We start from the raw sequence: 22,105 nt of genomic DNA, 5'->3' as shown, positions 1-22,105 counted from the left end.
CACACACCTGGGATGGCCCTGCCCACAAATGAGCCAACTATGGCTTGTTTCCCAGTGTTTGGTTTCTTTTCCAGCTACTCTTGTCTTGTGTCTTTGTATCTTGGTGAAACATATGGGGTGAAGTGGCCAGACCATCCATATTTGAGCTCCATCTTGCATCTCACACAAAGCCATAGTTAAACTAAAGTTTGTAAACTGACTACAAACCATAGTTTTGGATCATGTAGCTAGGAAACCATTGTTACACTGCTGAGCGGGTTTCACGCATAACCCTAAGCAAGGGAGGCCCAGTGTGGGTGTCTATGGGCAATGTGGCACCCACAGATAACCCCCTTAGTGTCTGCTAAGGCACCCAGGCCCTGCTGGGTTCGTATTTTCAAAAATTGAAGGGGTTTGACTTTTCTTTTAGGGGTTGTTTTTTGAGGGGTGTCTCCTCTTTTTGTCTGTGTTTTATTCCTTTATGGAAGGGAGTGAAGGTGTTTGGGTGGGTGTGATCGTCACCAATTTTTATTCCATAAAATGGGTATTTTGTGTTGCCGTGACAGTTTCTTCATTTTTCCAAATGTGCCCCCAGGCTAAGAAAGGTTGGAAAACCCTGCTGTTCAATTAAAGTTGACGTAATATTATTTTAATATGTAAGTAGTCTTGGAGGAATTTTTATACGGAAAGGCGACATATAAATGTTTAAAATAAATTACTATTGAGCCATGGCTTTGCATTATGTGAAAACCAGGCCTCTAGTGTGTTTTAATTCATATTCACATTTCTCATTTTTTTTAATCCCCTATATATTGCTTGTCTGTGGGCATATTTTACCCACCAGTGCTCTCTCTTCCCTTCATGAGGCTTGCCTCATACTTTGTAGAACTGTGGTTTTAGACGGCTGTTTCAATATTTACTGAACGATGCGCTGCGAAATTGCAAATGGTTGAAGCTTCAGAATTACGCAGGAAGGAAAATCCAGCATTGTGTCTGCACTTGTTACATATTCAGAACTCACCTGAATAATAATAGGCTCAAGGAATACCAATGAGGCTCCGAGCCCTGCCTCCTAATCCTTCAGGAAGTTGCGCTGCTGATTCTGTCATCTGTAATCCGGCTGTTTTCCAACTCTTTCAAAGCACATTACAGCAGAAAGGATCTAAATACCTCACAAGTTCCCACTTCCCAAAACCTTGTTAATTGTATCTGTGCAATTATTCCTGCTAAGCCTCCTGTTGCTACTGTTATTTGCCGCTGTTATTCTGTGATGCTGGTGGCTTTGTGGGATAAAATTGTGCTGTGCAACATTTCTTATCTTTGTTGGGTATTGCCTCTTTTACCATTTTCTTTTTACAGAAACATTCTTAAAAGTGCTGTTAAAATACCTCTGTAGGCACACCTTTGTTTTGGCATAGCATCCTGTTTAAACCTTTCATAATATATTTTTTCTTTCAAAAGGATTTAATGAATCGCTTTCAGACATTACATGAAAACAGAAAGAAATGAGGCATGGAAGGTTTTTTTTATTTTTTATAACAGAAAGGCAACTGAATGTAATGTTTACATGATCTTTGTTATTTTGTGGCATTTAATTTTTTCTAACAGCCAGATCTTTGGGAAAAAAATTGTGGGGAAAATATATTTTCAGTTTCTGTAAGACATTCCATTTTTAGTTTCTGATATTGCTCTATCTCTTATTGATTTCCTGGCAAATCATGGCTATCTAATTTTACCTGCCTTCTCATTGATTTCCAATAAGAATCTGGTCTCTTCATAAAGAATCAGGATAAGTTGCAACTCGGTTTCAAAATGATTGCAATTTAAAATAGTTTGTTACTCTTATACTTTTCAATAAAATAGTAATCATGTTTCAAAATGTAAAATCCAGAATACTGGTTTTATTGAAGTTTTACCAATGCCCAGTGAGGTTTGATACTCCAGAATGAATTGCTTTTATTGATCAGGGTTGTTGTTTTTTTGTAATCTAGCATATCTTTAAAAGCAGGAGTCATTTGGAAAAATATTTTCATATGTACTTTGATTTTTGTCTCATTGTAAGCTGGCCATCAGCATCTAGCAAGGTAACTGATGAGCTTGAAATGTTTAATTTTTAGGAGGGTTGAATATTTTTTAAATTGCCATTATTTTATTATACTGTTTTTACCAGTGCCTGTGCATCAGCAAGCAAAGCAACAAATAATGGGGCAGGCTTGTGGATCTGAACATGTCCTGTTTCACTGCATAAATGAAATTTTAATTCATTGCAATTAGCTCAGTTCAGAGGCAAAAATATGAGTCACTCTCTCATACTGAAGATTAAGACAATTTTTGAGGTGAAGGCTATAATCAAATTCTTTATTCTCTTCTTGCATAAATGTTAAGTTCATGTCCTTATATTTCACAAAGCTTCACATATATTTAAGGTGTATATACTGACACAGATTGCCTGTGATGAATTTTTCTTGATCTGAGGACTTTTTTCTACATTGCGAACCAAACATTTCACTGTATTGGAGAACGGGAAACCTAAAATGGTTGAAGGCAACTATTTCCCTAACATACAGCAAGAGCAGTGAGGAATAGTTCAGGACAAAATGGATTCTCTGCAGTTTTGTACGGAGCTGATAGATGATCCCTTTAATCAACCAGAGCTAGATTTTTTTTCATACTGCTTCTCCCCCCACCCCACCTTCCTGCAGCATGTCATAGTAATTAATTTAATCCTGTTAGCATATTATAAAGAAGATATTTAATAATCAAATCTGTTTTATATTTACATTACTAGTATGAATGAACACTTTCCTTACAAATCAGCAACCAATACTGCAAAATCTTAGCAGTTTTTAATACATTAACAAAAATTATAGAAAGCTATATAAATTCCCTATTACCCCGCCGTCTGATGCTGTTGTATAGATTTAAATCTACAGTAGCTAGCTGTGATACTGTATATGACCACCAAGTAGTCATGTTATGTTTCTTTTCAAAAGTGAATACTCTATCACTTATGCACAGTCTGACTTCTATAAAATTATTAGGTATGTGTCTGGAAAATGAATAAGAAGCCTGCTGCCTCCATTGGCTGTAGTGGTGTCAATAACATTTATATGTTGGTCGAGTTCACTGCATCATGCGAAGACTGGATCCCGCAATCGCAATATATTGAAATTAGGAACGGAAGTATGCTTAGATTATTTTTTGTGTGAATTACAATGAATTTCCAGAGGTGTAGAAGTCTGCTCCCACGGCAAGGAACGTGGCACAGGTGACTGCCTTTACAGCAGTGCAGATAAATGTTAATTAATTATGAAAATGTTGCTCCTGTCGCCAAAGATGAATGAAAAATCCCAACCAGGAAAGGTTTGAAAAGCAACAACAACCCTCCAGCTCCATAAGGCAGGATGCGAAATGGCAAAGCCATAGACGTACTTGCAGTTTTGTAACTTGACAAGAATGTCTGTGAGCAAAAAAATAAAAATAAAGGAAGGAAGGAAGGAAGGAAGGAAGGAAGGGGGAAAAGGGGGGAAGCTTGCTGGCTCTTTTAACCCTTCCATGTAATGACAGCAATTTGAAGGAACTTGAAAGCAATAAGCGAGAAGCATTGTGCACTAGGCTCTCTTGTTCCACTTTGTGCCATAGCATGTCAGTACATTGTTAAAGTTAAGTGTATCCACATCCCTACGAGCTAATGAATACTTGGTAGTCTATACTAATACTTTAGTGGATGCTGAACAAGTTTAGATGTTAAGCTTTTTAGGAAGAATGAATGATGGCTAATGATTATTTAATGACAGATCTCTGGACTGAAAGGCACTTAGCACTCAAAGTGTGCTGCAAAGCCTATTTCTCAGAGCTTCAGACAGGTTTATTTGGTCTCACCTTGAAGAGAACAGTGCTGTATTGATTTCATTGGTGTGGATTTAAACACGCCATTGGCTTAGAATAGCACCAACTATGCAGCAGAAAATCAGCACCTTAATCCTTGCGATTACTCGTAAGCTACTATGAAAACATTTGGTTCCAGCTGCTTGAAAAATGGAAGCAAATTTTTAGCTTTGAATGTTGAACTTTGTTTAAAGCAAGGCAGTGCTGTGTTGTGTGCTGTGATTAAAAGGAACAGATGAGGTCAACTGTTCTTTGACTGCATACAAGAGCAAATGGTTTTAATCCCATATTTATCTGTTGCATATTCTGCTCTATCCCAAGATCTCTGAGTGAATTACACAAATATTTAAAATTTCATATTAAAGGGGAAAGTAAAAACATTACAATCCTTTCTACCATATATGGTAGCTTAATAAATATTTAGCGCAGCCTTTGAGTCTACATTTCCTACTAAAGTGTAACCCTGCAGATGTGCATAATCTCCCCCTGTTTGCTGTTGTTTCCCCTATGTTGAATTTTAGACTGTAATTTCCTTGGGGACTTGTCAGTTTGTTGCTTTATAAAAGCTCACACCACTTTAGTGCTATAAGAATAATACATATATAATTTATGGTATTTTTCTTAATTAAGTATTCTGTGTGAATTGCATTAAAATTAGCTACCAATTTCTTGTTAGCCCCTTCTAGCTATTGACTTCAATGCTCACATGGAATCTTTGCGAACATTGCAACTCCTGATGTGGGAGATTCATTATGCCCAGTTGGAAGTCGACAGCTTTTGTAGTCCAAGTTTAGGAACAGGACAAGTTGTGCCCAGGGAAACTGTTTAGGGGGCAAGAAGGTAGAGAATGAATAATATTTTTAAGCCCCATAAAATTTGAGAACAGAAGTGTGCTTGCTGTCAGCTCAGCTTAAAGTTTGTTTTAAAATTTTAAAAATGGATGGTGATCAGACACGATGCTAACAATAATACTCCAGTAAAGGGTAATAATACTCCAGCAAACATCAATGAATGCAGTAAGATATTTAGTGCATATCTAGGAAAAGGAAAACTCTGATCCTAAACATCCGCTGTCTTGTGGGACATCTTCAGGAGAAGAAGACATTAAGGAGTAAACCCTACACAAATCCGGAGTAGAGTCCGTAGGATGGCACCTTGTATGCCTCCTTCCAGCAACTCAGCTGGTGACAAACGTATTGCTCTGCTTTCCTTTTGACCATTTCAGCACGGTCAAGAGGGAGGTGAGGTCATCTGGGCAGCCCAGGACCTCCATTTCCAGGCTTGCACACTAGGGAGGTCACTTAAGTGCTGCTAACTTCACCCTCAGAGGTGACTTCACCCTCAGAGGTGCACTCCATTCTCTCTTGAGACAGATGGATGCCAACAACAACAAGATGATGATAATAATACTCATCTACCTTATAAGGTTGTTGTAAGGAGTGTGTACATTCACATGTGCTGGATAAACGTTAAGGTAGTACAGTGGTAAAGGTAAAGGGACCCCTGACCATTAGGTCCAGTCGTGACCGACTCTGGGGTTGCGGTGCTCATCTCGCTTTATTGGCCAAGGGAGCCGGCGTATAGCTTCTGGGTCATGTGGCCAGCATGACTAAGCCGCTTCTGGCGAACCAGAGCAGCGCACGGAAACGCCATTTACCTTCCCGCTGGAGCGGTACCTATTTATCTACTTGCACTTTGACGTGCTTTCGAACTGCTAGGTTGGCAGGAGCAGGGACCGAGCAATGGGAGCTCACCCCGTCACAGGGATTTGAACCCCGTACAGTGGTACCTCGGGTTAATTTGTTGGTACCTTAATTTGTTCTTGAGGTCCGTTCTTAACCTGAAACTGTTCTTAACCTGAAGCACCACTTTAGCTAATGGGGCCTCCTGCTGCTGCCACACCACTGCCGCACGATTTCTGTTCTTATCCTGAAGCAAAGTTCTTAAACCAAGGTACTATTTCTTGGTTAGCGGAGTCTGTAACCTGAAGCATATTTAAGCCGAGGTACCACTGTATTATTCTTTTTACCAAATCATTTTCCTTAAATTGCTTGTTGCTCTACTTCTTTCATTTCATTTTAATTGCTGCTTTTCTCTTATGCCGTGGTGCTCTCACTTTGCTTTGTGAGCCACCCTGGAAGTTCTGTCATTGGATCAGAACTCATGGGATTTCACATTTTAAATAAACGGAAGTTCATTACCACTTAATTTCTTCACAGTCTAAACTGCATAACAGTCTTCACTGTGCTCAACATTTGATGCGCTGTGTCAGTTCTTTCAGCTCATGTGGAAATTCTTGAACAAATATAATATGTTAAGGCAGTTAATATCAACAGAAGAGATTTTGTGGGTGGAATACGGGATATGCAGCAAAGCAGAAATGTTTGTGCCACAGAGAGAGGGAGGCAGAGGCAGGGAAACAGAGGCATAGTTGCAATGAATGTTTTGCACATCCTGAGGTGCATCTGAAATTTTTATAAGTACTGTTTGGTGCTCTTCATTCAAGGCACATATAGCTGATGGCCAAGTGTAGTTCTGCCTCAAAAGTGGCACAACAGGAATTTTAACACCTCACAGATGACAACACGGTAAACTTCCAATAGCTCAGGTCAGTAGATGGTGCCACATCTACATGAATTATTAAAGGACAAATAGCAATGCCTGAATATTACAGTTAATGTACCGCATCACTGACAACACCTTTCCTGCATTTAACGCCTCGTCTGATGCTTACTAGTATCAAGGAGGGATCGAGACTGAAGAAGGATTTTTTTCTGAAGGACCGAAACTTACATTGACCCCAATTTACAGAAATATGGGGTCTGGCAGAAAGTCCATCCAGTTTTGCAAGGAATAGGAAGAAACCAAATAAACAAACTAGGATTAAAACGTGGAGAGAATATTCAGAGTGTTCCCAGCTTGGTTGACTGTTAAGAACCATCACTTAAAGCCACCAAACAACAAGAATAAAATGCTGAAACAGGAAAGCATAGCAAGCAAAGGTAGCTGCATAATGCCCAAGCCAGGAGAGTAAAAAGACAAAACACTAGTCAACTTGTCAAATGGTCTTTACACCAGAACTTGTTGTTGTTTAGTCATTTAGTCGTGTCCAACTCTTCGTGACCCCATGGACCAGAGCACTCCAGGCACTCCTGTCTTCCACTGCCTCCCACAGTTTGGTCAGACTCATGTTTGTAGCTTTGCGAACACTGTCCAACCATCTCGTCCTCTGTCGTCCCCTTCTCCTTGTGCCCTCCATCTTTCCCAACATCGGGGTCTTTTCCAGGGAGTCTTCTCTTCTCATGAGATGGCCAAAGTATTGGAGCCTCAACTTAAGAGGAGCCAAATGAGCCTCTCTAGAAAGGGCTTTCCATTGCTCAGCACACTTTATAGGCAGCCCTATATATGAGGCATTACAGTAGTCCAAACAAGATGTTATCAGAGCATGAATAATATGGCCGGTCTATCTCTTAAGGCAGGCATGTCCGTTTCGGGGGCCTAATCTGGCCTGCCGGTCGGTTCAATCCGGCCCCGGTGGCAGTTTTATTTTGGGGTAAAATTATAAAAAAGCTTAACTGCTTCAATCCTAAAAAAAAAGGTCAACAACTTTGGTTGGCCCTTTGGCTGGCCCTCATGGTCCTTCACTTCATCAAATCTGAAAAAAGTTTGGACACTACTGTAAGGGTTGCAGTTGTGCCAAGGGTTATGAAAGGATCAGAGGATCAGTACATTCTGTGGACTGAAACCAAAGAACTCACCTGCTCAGAATTCCAAGACATATTTCTATAATAATGAATTGGTATGGCATTTACCCCTCCAAGTTTTTAATACCTAATACAATAAAAGAGTACCATCATGTGCCTAATAGCAGATATAAAGTATCTGGGGGTAGTCCATCTCCCATAAAATAGCCTTTAGCCTTAATTCAAATCCATTGATTCCTGTTCCAGTTAAACCTGTAGAACTTAATATGTCTTTTAATCCTTTTATTGTAAGATAGGATAAAATTAATTTTACACTAGGACTGTGCAAAGCCAATTAACATGATCTTTAGAGTTATTTAGTAAAGTGCTTCAAACTGCTAAATTTATCCTGACCTCTTGGTTGCACTCCCTGACTGCTTTTTAAATGAAGTAATCAATATCTTGCAACCTTTTAAACAGCTTAAACTTTTTTTCAGATATTTTTTTACCTATATTTTATTTAAACAGATTAGGGATGAAAAATATACAGCTACAGTTGTCGACCATTTCCTGTAGGGCTGTTGTCTTTTTGGTTTTGGTACTCGGTCAGTGTGCTTGGAAACCTTTGTAAATGTGGAATCAAAATGTCCGTTTTGCAAATAATGAAGAAATCTGTCACTTCCATTTACTTAGTGCATAGAAAGTGTGCTATCTCTACAACTTAAATGCAGAAACCTTCCTTCTTCCCCAGCATAGCTTCTTTTCCCCCCCACATAGGGCTATTTGAGGTTATTAATTTTCTCACCGTGATAGGGTGATCAACCGTCCTGTCAAGAAAATGGATCTCTGTGTCACCCTTTAGCATGATTAAATGGAGGCACATCGCTGTGAGAAAATACCAAATTTTCGCGAGACAAATGAAACTTGTAGCGAGGACAACTTTTATAGACATTATTTCATTTTAAAATCTCCCATTTGGCTGTCAGTTTATTTGTTGGGAAGGGTTGCCATTAATTGCATGTTCCTCCTAATAACTCAGAAGACAGTAAAGGGGGGGGGGACCAGTTTCACACCTAAATCTCTTACACAGAACAAAATGTCAGCTAGTGTCCTCTAGTGAACATAGCTCGGTTTACGTAAACTGAGTTGCTAATCAGCTCTCCAAAACTCTTTGTCCCAATCCACTTCCTCTGCTCTTTCTGGCACTAAAACACTTGCAGCTTTTAAGCCTGGCTGCAGAACATTGAAATCTCTTGGAAAAGGGGGGTTAGGAGCCTCAAAGTGCTTTCAGACAGGCGCTTCTTGTGAAAGAAACGCATCCGTAGAGCAGAACTGGAAAAGGCAGTCAACACGTTGATATGTTTTCCCCTTGCTTCTTGAGTTTTTAACACAGGGTTGGCTTGCTAAACCTGGACTCGCCAGAAAGAAGCGTTTGGCCCTAAATGAATCCCGATAAAACGAAGGGTTAACTTGAGCTTGCTTTAATCAGACAAAAGGAAGAGCCAACGAGGGGGCTCCTCTCTCTCCCTTTTTGTTTTTCGAGGGGGGAGTTTGCCAAGTGCCCCTGTTGTTTAATTTCCTACTGGAAGCAGCACATGTGTGGGGCTCTCTCTCTCCCACCCCAGTTCTTTTCTTTAAACAGTGACCATTGCAGAGGCTGAGTGGTTGGGGTCAATGCCTTGCCTATTGATCAGTATCCCTGCAGTCCCCCAGCTCCAGCATCTGCTTCATTGCCTTCTTTCAGTGCTTGCTTCAGTACATTAGAATAGAAATCCATAACCAGAGCTGTGCTCATCCGAGCAGGGGAAGAAACTAAATTAAATGGTATAAAACAATCTTGGATCAGGAGTTTGTGCCAATTCATCTTGATCTAAGATGTCACACCGGGCTCTCTGTCTGAGCACCTGGGCTAGAGGCAGCCATAGTGAAAATAGATGGAGCTGCGATCATTCATTTGTCAGCTAAGGAGCTCGGCAGCGGTTAGCAATTCCCTTCTGCAGAGGTCAGCTGACAGAACAATCAGTGCAACTGCAGAATGGAGCTTTCCTTTGAACTATTGTTATGGAGCATGCTTCTTGGGGTGGGGTGGGGGCCGGAGGGGAGGGGAGGGGAGCGTGGTGGTTTCCTTCCAGATCATTGTGCTCTGAGGGAAGCGAATTAAAAAATGGATCTGCCTAGGCAGACCCCGGTTGTGGTTTGTGTTGCGTTTAACGGTAGTGATTATATATACAAATTGCAGGTGATTAAAATGGTTACGTATCACTTAGTGTAGAGTCCATTTTCATCTTTCTTTTTCCATACAAGGTGACTATTGATTTTTATTTTTTTTTAAAAGCTCCTCTCCTTCTCATTGTTAAAGATCACCCCCACCCACTCCTTTGGGTGCAAAACTATCAGAACTAGAGCTGAACTGGGAATCGGTTTTCTTAACAGAGGTTCCAGTGCTCTTTTTTCCGTTTCTTTTAAAAGGGGGAGAGAGAGAGAGAGAGAGAGAATGAGAATTCATTTGCTGCAGTTTGGGCATACCGTAGCAGAGCGTTTTTTATTATTAATTCTCACTTTGTTAATCTCCAGACCTTGTAATTCTGTCTGTGAGTACCAAGTGGTCTCCTCTGATTTCTCTCAGAAGAGATTTAACAGGATAGTGTAGCAGGGAAGAGTGAAACTTTTAGTACATTGGGTATAATATACACAAGTCTGTTTCCTGGTGCATTGAAGAAGTTATAGCTATACCTCAAAATGCAGTTGAAGTCATGGGTGATATGCAAGCCATAGTCACGAGTAGACCGATTAAAATCAGTGGACTTGTCCATTAATTTCAGCGAATCTCTTCAGAGCATGACTTAAATAGGTAACATGCAGTGTCCTTAAATTTTGTAAATGCAGCCCTCATGCTTATAATTATTTATTATTTCTTTAAGTCATCTCCCGTCCTTCTCTTTAGCTGAAAAGGCTCCCAAAGCAGCTTACAAAAACCAGTACAGTCCCTGCCTTCTTCTGGTGTACAGTCTAAATGGCATGAAACAGAAGGAAAAAGTGATGGGGAGGTAGAAGGGGGAAGAACAAGCTTGGACCATTCTTTCTTAAAGTTACAGTTCTTATAAGGACCCCCTGGGGTGCAGACAGTTCAAATAGCCTGCTAGTATTGCTGCGTTGTTCATATTCCTTTGCCTACCGCATTCTTGCATTATTTCATCCACTAATGTAAACTGCTTTAGGGTCTCCATCTTTGACTTACAGTAAGACCCAGAAGCCATGTAAAGTAAGCATTTTAAGGCAGCAAGGGATTGCGTGCTCCAGCCCTTCTGTGACCTTGAACCCTAGGCCAGTGTAACCTAGAAAGTGAAACTTAATGCAAGGGAGAGGGAACTTTTCCAGTTGGGTAACTGTCTAGCCTTTCTTGTTATAAATACGTCCCAGCATTTATAATGTACTGCCATAACAGAGTGCAGGAAAACATAAATCCATATATTTCATTTGGTGAAATAACTATTTGCCTTTTCAAAGACATCTGAAGGCAGCCCTGCCCAGGGAAATGTTTTTAATATTTTGTTGGGAGCCACCCAGAGTGACTGGGGCAATATGATAATGATGATGATGAATTTATTATATGTACCCTACAATAAAGCACAATACATTTAAAAATTCCCTATACAGGGCTGCCTTCAGATGTCTTTGAAAAGTCATATAGTTATTTATCTTCTTGACTCTGGTAGGAGGGTGTTCCACAGGGTGGGTACCACTACCAAAAAGACCCTTTGCCTGGTTCCCTGTAAATTCACTTCTCACAGTGAGGAAACCACCAAAAGGCCTTTGGAGCTGGACCTCAGTGCCTGGGCTGAACGATGGAGACGTTCCTTCAGGTATACTGGGCCAAGGTCATTTAGGGCTTTAAAGGTCAGCACCAACACTTTGAACTGTGCTTGGAAACATACTGGGAGCCAGTGTAGATCCTTTAGGACCAGTGTTTATATGGTCCTGGGAGCCACTCCCAGGCCCCAGTCTAACTGTTGCATTCTGGATTAGGATTCCTGTTAGCATATGAGAGATGTCCACTATCTGTACCTTCCAGAAACAGTTGAAAATATTTTTGTTCCGACAGGTTTTCCCAGGTAGATAAATAAGTCTTTGCCATGAGTTACTATTTTGGATGGTTTCAGTTTTGTTTCAAATATATTTACTGGTTTTTTTAAAAAAAAAAAAACCTGTTTTCAGTTGTTTTTATTATACATCTCCTTAAGACAACTGCTGGAGCACCACCATAGAGAAAGACCTATACCATGTGTTTCATTGGTTGCACAGCAAGTATTAGGAGAACAAGGCAGTGGCTACTACACCACTTTTTTTTTAAAAAAAAAAAAGAATAATAAAAGGAGTCATAAGGCGTGTATTTAAATTCTTTGCACAGTGAAAGGACCACCAGAGTTGCTGGAGTTAGAACAAAACAAAAAAAAATCCTTCCAGTAGCACCTTAAAGACCAACTAAGTTAGTTCTTGGTATGAGCTTTCGTGTGCATGCACACTTCTTCAGAAGGAGTTAGAACAGTTTATGAACCACCTGTCCTAATGCTCTTTGTGTTGTGTTTCAGGTTCTCTGTCTGGATTTCCGCAAATGAAAAAAATAACTATGTCGTACGAAGAGAGGCGAAAGCAAGCCACTGCTATAGTTCTGCTAGGAGTAATTGGAGCAGAGTTTGGAGCGGAAATTGAACCTCCGAAGTTGCTGACCAGGCCGCGCAGCTCTAGCCAAATTCCCGAAGGGTTTGGCTCAACGAGTGGTGGATCCAACTATTCTTTGGCGAGGCATACGTGTAAGTATGTGCCCACTCCCCCTTGATGCAAGCTGTATAGTGAAATATGTATTGCTATTGTATTCTGTTATATGGCCCATTTCAGTAACAATGGAAAAGCCTGGCATCCTGCCATGAGAACCAAGATGCAGAGAGCCACTGGTTCACACACACGCCACCACCCCTCTCTTCCTCCATGCACCAGAGGACGAAATCCAAAACGGAAGCTTTTGCTTTTAGACTATTTCATCCCAAGGAACTTCCAAGGGTTCTGAAGGGCCACAGGTCTAAGACACTGTTTAATGATCATAAAGGTAAAGGTAAACCATTAGGTCCAGTCGTGACCGACTCTGGGGTCGCAGCGCTCATCTCGCTTTACTGGCCGAGGGAGCCGGGTTACAGCTTCCGGGTCATGTGGCCAGCATGACTAAGCTGCTTCTGGCAAACCAGAGCAGCGCACGGAAACGCCGTTTACCTTCCTGCGGGAGCGGTACCTATTTATCTACTTGCACTTGATGTGCTTTCGAACTGCTAGGTTGGCAGGAGCAGGGACCGAGCAACAGGAGCTCATCCCGTCGCGGGGATTCGAACCGCCGACCTTCTGATTGGCAAGTCCTAGGCTCTGTGCCACCCGCATCCCTTTAATGATCATAGCCCCATATATATGCGTGTGCATATCTGGGAGCTGTTGAAAACCTATCTTTGCTACCCAAACACAGGAACTATTCACATGCTCTTAGTAGTCTTAGAACTGATCCAGGAAGACCACTCTAAAATGCCTTAAAAAACAACAACAGCTAGTCCCCCCCCCCCTAAATTTGTCCCTAGTTTGTCACCATTAGCTCAGGCAGCACTGTCTTTTCTGGACTATCCCTCCTTTTGTTAATTTACCCCTCCCATGTTTTCATGGAATGCTTTCATGTCCTTTTTTGCAGCGATTTTTTCATGTCCTTTTTTGCTGCGATTTTTTCGTGTCCTTTTTCTGCAACTCTCACTTTGCTCCTTTTATCCTTTTATCCTTGGGGGGGAGCTGGATCAAGAATTTACAATCCCACTTTTTTTTTTACTAGTGATGTCTTAATACCGAAACTGAAACGTAATATTAATTATTCAAAAATGCTTTGGGTGACCATCCAAACCTCTGAGAAGTTACTCATTTTTTTATTCCCCTAGTTTATGAATATTGTAGGTGATTACCAGAATGGTTCCACAAACCAGTGGCCTTGGATGAATTCCTAAAGGTTACAGTAATACCCTTTCATTGCATTGCATCTAATAAGGCTGAGTGCTCTTGGGTCTCGTGTATACTTTCTTTCCAGATATACCTTTGTCTCGTGCTTAATTCTTAATGCAGACACCACTTAGCTGAGTTTAAATCCAGCGTTGCAATTCTAATCCTTCTGTGTTCTTTGTATGGGCCACCCTGTACCCATGACTGCCACACCTCCCTTCTTCCCATTGTCAATAAGTGAAGGTGAAAGGTAGGATGGGAACAACTGTTTATAAAGACTATTGCACTGGGAAGTCTTCATTCTGCTTTGTCATCATATTTGGTGCACTCTCACATTCATCCCATGAATATTAATATTTTTTTAAAAATTTGAAGTGGGAATTTAAATCAGTGCACTTCCTGTTATGATTTTCAAAATATAATATACGGTCTGGCCTCTTGGAAAAACTTTATATTACTTTGTTTTTATGTTTTGTATCTGAACACCAGTGTATCTTAACGTGCTTTCATTGCAATATCAGAACCTTGATTTCACCATCAGCACCCAAAAAAAGGTCTTTTTGGGAGCTTCTCTACTGTTGAAAAAAAGAGGCAGTAGAGGTTTAATTCAGAGCTTTACATTTCACCTCCTGCAATTCCATGCTTATTTTGGGGGCATCCCTATCATAAGAGCCAGTCTGTTTTGTTGAGGTTTACACACTGCCATCCAGGTTCTTCCTCCACAATGGAAATGCACAAAGAACATCTTGACAGAGTGAGGTTACTTATCATTAATTGTAGTTCTCTGAGAGACTGAGTGTTGCCTCTCTATAATCACATTTGTTGACCCCTTTGTCTTTTCTCTCGAGTGCTGCTCCCTCATAAGGAGGAGCAGAGGTTCTCCCTCTCTCTCCAACACAATTGCAAATATATGATACAACAAGCCCCTTTGGGATTGAAATTATTGGCTGCCCCTTATCTCATGTGAACTTTGGATAATACTTGTAGTAGACCATGTTCATTCTGTAAACGAGTTTCAGCATGCAAACCATAAGTACTTGAATGCTTATTCTTATCCCTGAGTACTGCTAAGAATTCAGAAGATGGATTGTCAATCTGAACTAGTCTTCATAATTGCTTGACGTTTAAAAAAAACTTGTAGTGATTAGGCCCTGTTTGAAGAATTAATTAAAGGAGGATTCAGGTGACCTTTCCTCGCCACCCCCAAAATCGTGTTGCTTCTCTTTTGCCACGTGTACACAACCAAGTCATGTGAAGGGATCCCTCATACAATTGGCTTCATCTTGACTTAGTTGTTTGGCAAACCACGAAGATCTGTCCTTGGAATGTGCAGTGAAGAAAACGTGGTATCCTTCCCTATGAACAATTTCAATACTAGGGTTGTCCTAAGTGCTGATTGTGAACATCTAGTCTGAGCGGGCGTATGTAGTAGACACAAAGTCCAGGGACAAAAGGAGACACACCATTGTTCCAGGCCAGGATCCAATAAACAAGGTCTGGTCAAGCAGAGATGAAGTTACAGTAAGGCTAAGTAGATAAAGGAGAAAGTAGGTCCAGATAGGTGAGGTCAGGCAAAAGAAAAGGTGAAAACAGAGGCAGGCTATGGGGTTACTTCAGCAACCAGGAAACCCAGAATGAAGAGTAAGAATGGCAGCTAGCCCTGCCCCTGGGGAGTAGAGCATCTACTCATAAAGGGTCCCTGCCTGTTTTAGAAGCTTAGCTGAAGTCTTCAGAGCCTGAAGAAGGCAATATGACCTCTTCAGAGAGGTTTTAGCACCACAGACACCTCAGGTGGTGGTAGGTGTTGAACACTGATTTTGAGGGTACCTTCTCTTGAAGATTCAAGAAGTCCTCTGTATCACATCCCTTGGCAACCTCCTCCTCCCAACTCTGCTATTGTCTTTTGCTAACTAACACACCACTGGGGGAGGGACTCCACCCCCCTTCTTGTATGGTGCTTAATGCCCCACCTTTCATCAGGGTAATGTCTTTGCCATCACCTATTTTGTCCTTTGATGACGCCTCTCTCTGCCAGTCTGGCCACGCTGGGAGATCACACAGAACATCTGAAGCTGAAGTCATCGATCCTCCTAATTCAGTATTGCCTGTTTTGAACAGCAGCATCTCTCCAGGATCGCTTATAGAACCCCGCTCCCCAAGAATGAGCTCTTCCACTGAGCTGGTCCTCTCTCCCAAGGACCAAATGCAAACCACTTTAAGCTCTTAGGAGGAGGAACAATATGTAATAAACACAAATATTGTGGAAATTCAAATCATTCTCAGTGAAAACACAACCTTAGTATGATCAAGTTTCAGGATGCCTGATCTAAAATAATGAGCAGGGGGGAAAGAGTCTGCAGCCGAACTGTGTGTTGTCCCTCCAGCAGTTTAAATTGCAATAACAATTAGAAAGTAGCTCATTTTGATAAGTATCATTGATTTACTATGATAAGATGTAAAACTCTTATCACATGCTTGCTACTGTTGTTTTTAATGCCAATTAATTGTGATATTTCTGCTCTGTAAGGAAGGATGTGATTCTTTAGGAATTCACACAGTGACCTTGCCTGACATCTCACATTAATCTCCGTTGACCTTACAAATGGTTCATGAGATATTTAATTATAAAATGCCACGTAAAGAATTTCTCATTACAGATTCACCACATCACACCTAAGCAGCAGCTAATGCTATGTTTATAAAGTTAATGGGCTGATAAATCTGAATGACTCTTCTGTCCTGAATATGAAAATACTCTGTTCGGTCATTAAAGCAGTGTATTTTTCCAACCATGTGCCATCAATATACCTATTAATGATGAGCATTTTGCACTTCAACTCAGTCAGTGTCATGTCTCAAAATTTATTATCGGGCAATGTGGATGTTGAGCTTTTTCCAAATGTGTTGTTTACTTCCAACATGCCTGAGTCGCATGTAATGCAGTTTAAAACACAACAGACGCAACAAATCAGGCACGCCCATTAAAGGTTTAACCCTGGTAGCTGACCAAGCCCCAATGAAAGCTTTGCGGTGTCTCTGAGCAATGGGAAAGGCCTGTCTGCATTAAGCCCCAATCAACTTGCCCTCCTCATACATTTCCCAATCACAGCCAGATACTCTACAAGCGCTGAGAAGACAGGAGCCAAGGCAGATTAAAAGAGAATTTGGAATTGACACCATCATACATCAGGGACTGGACTCATGCAAATTGAATAGAGCCATACAGAGCCCAAGAGATCTGCAAGGGAGATCCATGTTAGCTTGCTAGGATAGCGTTGGTGACAAGTGTATGAAGTGATGGCGCTACACCATGTGTCTCCATAATTACAAGTTATGGTGAAGATGGGGGATTCTAAACAGTATTTCCACTTTGTGAAGTGATCCCCTATTTGTCACTGTGCCTGGTCCCACCTTCAAGGTCAGCTTTGAAACTAATTAGATGTGTTCCCTTAAGGGGGCTTGCTGTACTGACAGGAGCATGCTCCAACAGTGTTTCCATCCTGTATACCTGAAGGAGCATCTCCACCCCTATCGTTGAGCCCTGGACACTGAGATCCAGCACCGAGGGCCTTCTGGCGGTTTCCTCATTGCAAGAAGCGAGGTTACAGGGAACCAGACAGAGGGCCTTCTCGGTAGTGGCGCCCGCCCTGTGGAACGCCCTCCCTTCAGATGTGAAGGAAATAAGTAGCTATCTTATCTTTAAAAGACATCCGAAGGCAGCCCTGTTTAGGGAAGTTTTTAATATTTAATGCTGTATTGTTTTTAACACTCGATTGGAAGCCGCCCAGAGTGGCTGGGGAAACTCTGGGTATAAACTGGGGTATAAATAATATATTATTATTATTATTATTATTATTATTATTATTATTATTATTATACCAGGTTTTCCAACACTATGGGCATAAGCTTTGTCTACTGTGTTCAAAGCAACTGCATTTGAGCCATTTTAAAGGTTTGCCTTCTGCATGTGCTGTTGAGGAAAGTTAGGGGCAGATGGAGCTTGTCAACCTGGGAAGGTAGGCTATCTAGGAGAAGGAAAACTCTGATCCTAAACCTCCGCTGCCTTGTGGGATATCTTTGGGAGAAGAAAAGGCTAAGGAGTAAACCATACACAAATCCTGAGTGGACTCCCTACGGTGCCTTGAACGCCTCCTTCCAGCAACTCCTGCAGCCAAGCTGGTACCCAATATATTGCTCTGCTTTCCTTTGGACCATATCAGCAAGGCTGAGAGGGAGGTCTTCTCATCTGGGTAGCCCAGGACTTCCATACACACTGCCCAGGCTTGCAGGGGAGTGACCGGGGAGGTCACTTGGGTTCCGCTGACGCATTGGTTTGACTTCACCCTCAGAGGTGCACTCCATTGTCACTTGAGACAGACAGATGCTAATAACATTGTTTGCTGAATATGAGTTTCTTCTTGTAAGTGCAATAGCATTGAGAACAGAACTCTGGTTTAGGATTCAGACATGTTAGTTTCCATGTAAGATAGAATATGGTTGATAGATGTTAAATATGAGTGGTACAGTTCATATTCTGCTGAAGTTAATAGTAGTTAATTTCTTTATTTCAGTGGTCCATTTCTTTTCAGCTTGTAACTTACAGTACAAACATTTATATTAATTTGACACGGTAAGATAATTACAGCACACTGAAGTTAATATTCACATGGGGAAATGCTAAATGCTACATTCCTGATTTTTAACAGGCTATCAGGTTTTGCTGCAGTTCTAATTATATACTGTTTTAAATATTGAGGTAAATGACCATTTTAATAGCCCTGTGAAATTAATTTTAACTAGAAATGCAGATATAAAATCTGATGCATGCTTGGGGGGGAGGGTCGCAGTTATTTCTGTCGCACACTTCTAGATTATAAACAAATATGGGTGGAAAATAACAATTGTTTACTGTTTCCATAGCACTTTAATATAGTTTCATAGCTGGGCTAAGAATACATTTAAAGCTGGTATAGTTGGATTCTCTCCATAAATTGAAACAAGACTGAGCTAAAGCTCATTTACTGTCTTGGAACGGAATTGATCTTGCTTTCACATTTGATTCACCCACTGCAGATTTTGAGAGGAAGAAAAATAGCATTGTTAGGTCAGTTTAACTAGGCCAGAGTTAGACGGAGAAGATTGGCAAACCCGTTGTTCTAATTCTTTTCTCTTTCTTTGTGGGCAATTTTATTAGCGATTGGGCTGATTTAAATGCATTTTACTGCCTGTATAACATAAATGTGCACGTGTATTGTTCTCCCATCCCTGCCCAGAGAGTGATGCTGCTGCTTTCTGCATCCTTGTATATTTGATTAAGGCATCCACAGGTCTGAAGGAACCATGTGCACCTTAATGCTATAAAAGATGACGCACACAAGTTGATTGCTGCCATCTTACACGTTGAGCCCTCCCTTTGCTATCATGTAGAACTATTGATGAAGCAGCTGTGTTCATTCCCACTCCGTCTAGGTCAGCAGCATTGCATCAACATGCTTTGTCGCTAGCCTTAAATTGCTGAATATCTTGATTTCCCATCTACCGAGATCAAATGCATTTCTTTCGTTCTTTAAAAAATAGCTGGAATTATTTTCTTTTTAGCATCTGTGATTGAGAGATCTCACTGACGTTGACCTCTGTTTTTATCTAAAAATGCATATGGATCATCGGCTCACTCAAAGGTTCACAGGTAGACATTTGGGAACATGTTTTTGAAAACCATGAAAATGCTTGGCAGATCTGATTGGCAGAATATTCCTTTTTATCGCTCTAACTCTTTCTTCTTTAAAAAACCCCAGCTTTATTTACAAACTCTGGCAGATGAGATATATTTTTTAAAAATCATAGTATGTCAAACAATGAAGTACAATAGTGAGCCTCATCTGGCAGGCTTGTTCCAAAGCCTCAGGGTCTTTGCTGAAAGAGGCCTGATCCTCTCTGCCAATGTCTTGATCTGCTTTAGTGGTGATACCTTGGGCAGAGTGTTTACCAACAATTTCAGCTAGCCAGGGAGAAGAGGCGGATCCAAAGATGTAATGCCCTGCTTGTGTGTTTGCTTTCTCAAAGCTAAAAAACGGCACTCGCATATCCTCCAACATTCTCAAATGAAACCAAGGACGTCCTAAAATATTATACCCCACCCATCTGACTGAGTTGCCCCAGCCATTCTGGGTGGCTTCCAACATATATAACAAACATAATAAAACATTAAACATATATTTTTTTAAAAAAAAACAAACTTCCCTATACAGAGCTGCCTTCAGATGTCTTCTAAATATTGCACAGTTATTTATCTCCTTGTCTCAGGGGTGGCATAACTCCATACCCTCCAACATTTCTCCAATGAAAATAGGGATGTCCTAATGAAAAATGTTTCATGGCCATATGTTTAAATGGGCAGTCCATTCTCTTCTCCCAGGAATTGTTGGCGGACTCCAAAATGTGTATAGGCTTCGACTTGCCGGCACTTTATTTGCTTTGTTCCCATTCTCTGCTCTAGATTTCTGTACCACTGAAGGCAAATTAGCTTCTCTGGGAGCTTACTTACAGAACTGCATATGCTAATTGCACTGTATAAAAATCATATAAATTGGCCAAATATATCTGTTCCCTTTCCCTGACCAATATGACTCCCAGCTACCTAAAACTTCCCATGTGCTAATGTCTTTATATAACACAGACACGAGTATTTGCAGAATCTCCTTGGAGATGAAATAAATAAATAAATAAATAAATAAATAACATGGGATGCCCACTTCCTGTTTTCTGACATCCTTGGTCAACATAAACAAAGAAGGCAAGAATGGAGAAGGAAAAGAAGTTGCCCAGACTTCTTGAAAAGAGGTGATTTCCAAGTAGATACTGGTCCTCTTTTATGGCATAGCTGATTCATGGGCTCATCTTTGACCTCTCCTGAATATCTGGCTCTCTTTCTGAGAGGCTGGGCCAGTTAGTGTTTGGGAAGACTGTCTGAATTGATACATTCCAAGGAATGGTGTATGGAGGCAGGACAGGCAACATAAACTAATGCATGTGTCCTTATGCAAAAAATGCTGAGGATCTGTACTGTGCTACCTGAGCTGTGTGTGGGGGGGATACATATTGAATCCCACAACAGACTGAAAATAACTAATTGCCTTGGATCCATTGCATTTAAAGGAGACAAGTTAATACCATGCAGACAGAAGAATTGTGACCAACTGTCTTCAAGGGTGAAACAAGAAGCATGGCAATAATCTGACATCTCACTTCATGTTTCCACAAACTTCTCCCCTTCAGTGGTTGCGTGGTCACACAAAATGCAACAAGAGGCATTGATCTTCTATTTTTGTTGACAGTTCTGACTCTCTTATAATACCTAGCTCTGCTTTAAAACTCTCCTCTCAGCCTCAACCCCAGCTAACTTAACCCCCCCTTCTTTTGCTCTCCAGTTGAAAGTACAGTGGTACCTCGGGTTACATACGCTTCAGGTTACAGACTCTGCTAACCCAGAAATATTACCTTGGGTTAAGAACTCTGCTTCAGGATGAGAACAGAAATCGTGGTCCGGCGGCACAGCAACAGCGGGAAGCCCCATTAGCTAAAGTGGTGCTTCAGGTTAAGAACAGTTTCAGGTTAAGAATGGACCTCCGGAACGAATTAAGTACGTAACCAGAGGTACCACTGTATCCAGAATCTGAAAAGGGGGGCGGGGAGTGAGCCAGCAGCATATGTCATTGTTTGAGTGATGCAATGGTAATCCTGCACAGTTTCATTTACAAGGATCTCCATTAGAAAGTACAGGAAACCAAGGCTAACATAGTATTCATATACTTGACAACTTTGTTAATGTTCCCTAGTGCTTGTGGCTTACATTTTCTTTCTCTCCTTGAGGAAAATGTTCTAAATCTGGGCTCCTTGTTTGGGTCTAAATGTATTCAGAGTCCCCCCCCCCCCCCGCTCTGTAAATGAAAGGACTTCTTTAACAGCTAATTGACTACAGTAGTGATTGGAGTTCAACCTTCACAGGCCTTCCGTAACAGCAAACAATTTTTTTTGGACCCATTCATGATACAAGAGCAGGATTAACGGAGCAGGATTTTGAAAACATATTGCTAGCATCCTATTTGTCTTCATTTTATTCTTCACTGAGCCCCAATATTTGTTTACAATTTTTTGAGGGGAAAAATGCACCAGAAATCTTCATTTGCAAGCCTTCCCAGTAATGCTCTTGTAGCATAGATGGGATAAGCCACCTTTAAAACGTATACCCTTGCTCCTTTTTACAGTAAAGCCATAAAAAGCTGGCAGGCAAATAAAGAGACGGATCTTAAGCCTCTTTTAATAAAACAATTAAAGTAATAAAGTAATCTCTTACTGTTTTATTAATTTCATTGGTAGAACATAAAGGGCTTTGGGTGAAATCTTGAAATCAATTGGAGTCTTCCCCTGGGGTTCAAAAAGTCAAGATTTTATCTCGTATATTTGCACTTATGAGCACATATTTAAGTTTCATTTTAGGTGATAGTGACAAAAATCAGCAAAGGTTAAAACTACTT

General features: G+C 40.9%; 1 protein-coding gene across 5 annotated transcripts in view; it reads left to right on the top strand.

The window, feature by feature from the left end:
- The window catches only part of WDR7 (WD repeat domain 7), a 214,968-nt gene that overhangs the window by 109,464 nt on the left and 83,399 nt on the right, over nucleotides 1-22,105 (top strand). For all 5 annotated transcript variants that reach the window (XM_083702562.1, XM_083702561.1, XM_083702565.1 and 2 more), the window contains one exon: nucleotides 12,140-12,361. In XM_083702562.1, the coding sequence (XP_083558688.1) occupies nucleotides 12,140-12,361 (222 nt within the window). The remainder of the gene's footprint in view (nucleotides 1-12,139; nucleotides 12,362-22,105) is intronic.

Source organism: Podarcis gaigeae (assembly GCF_964106915.1).
Source record: "Podarcis gaigeae genome assembly, chromosome: 11".
Classification (NCBI taxonomy): Eukaryota; Metazoa; Chordata; class Lepidosauria; order Squamata; family Lacertidae; genus Podarcis; species Podarcis gaigeae.
This window is presented reverse-complemented; position numbering and strand designations above follow the sequence as displayed.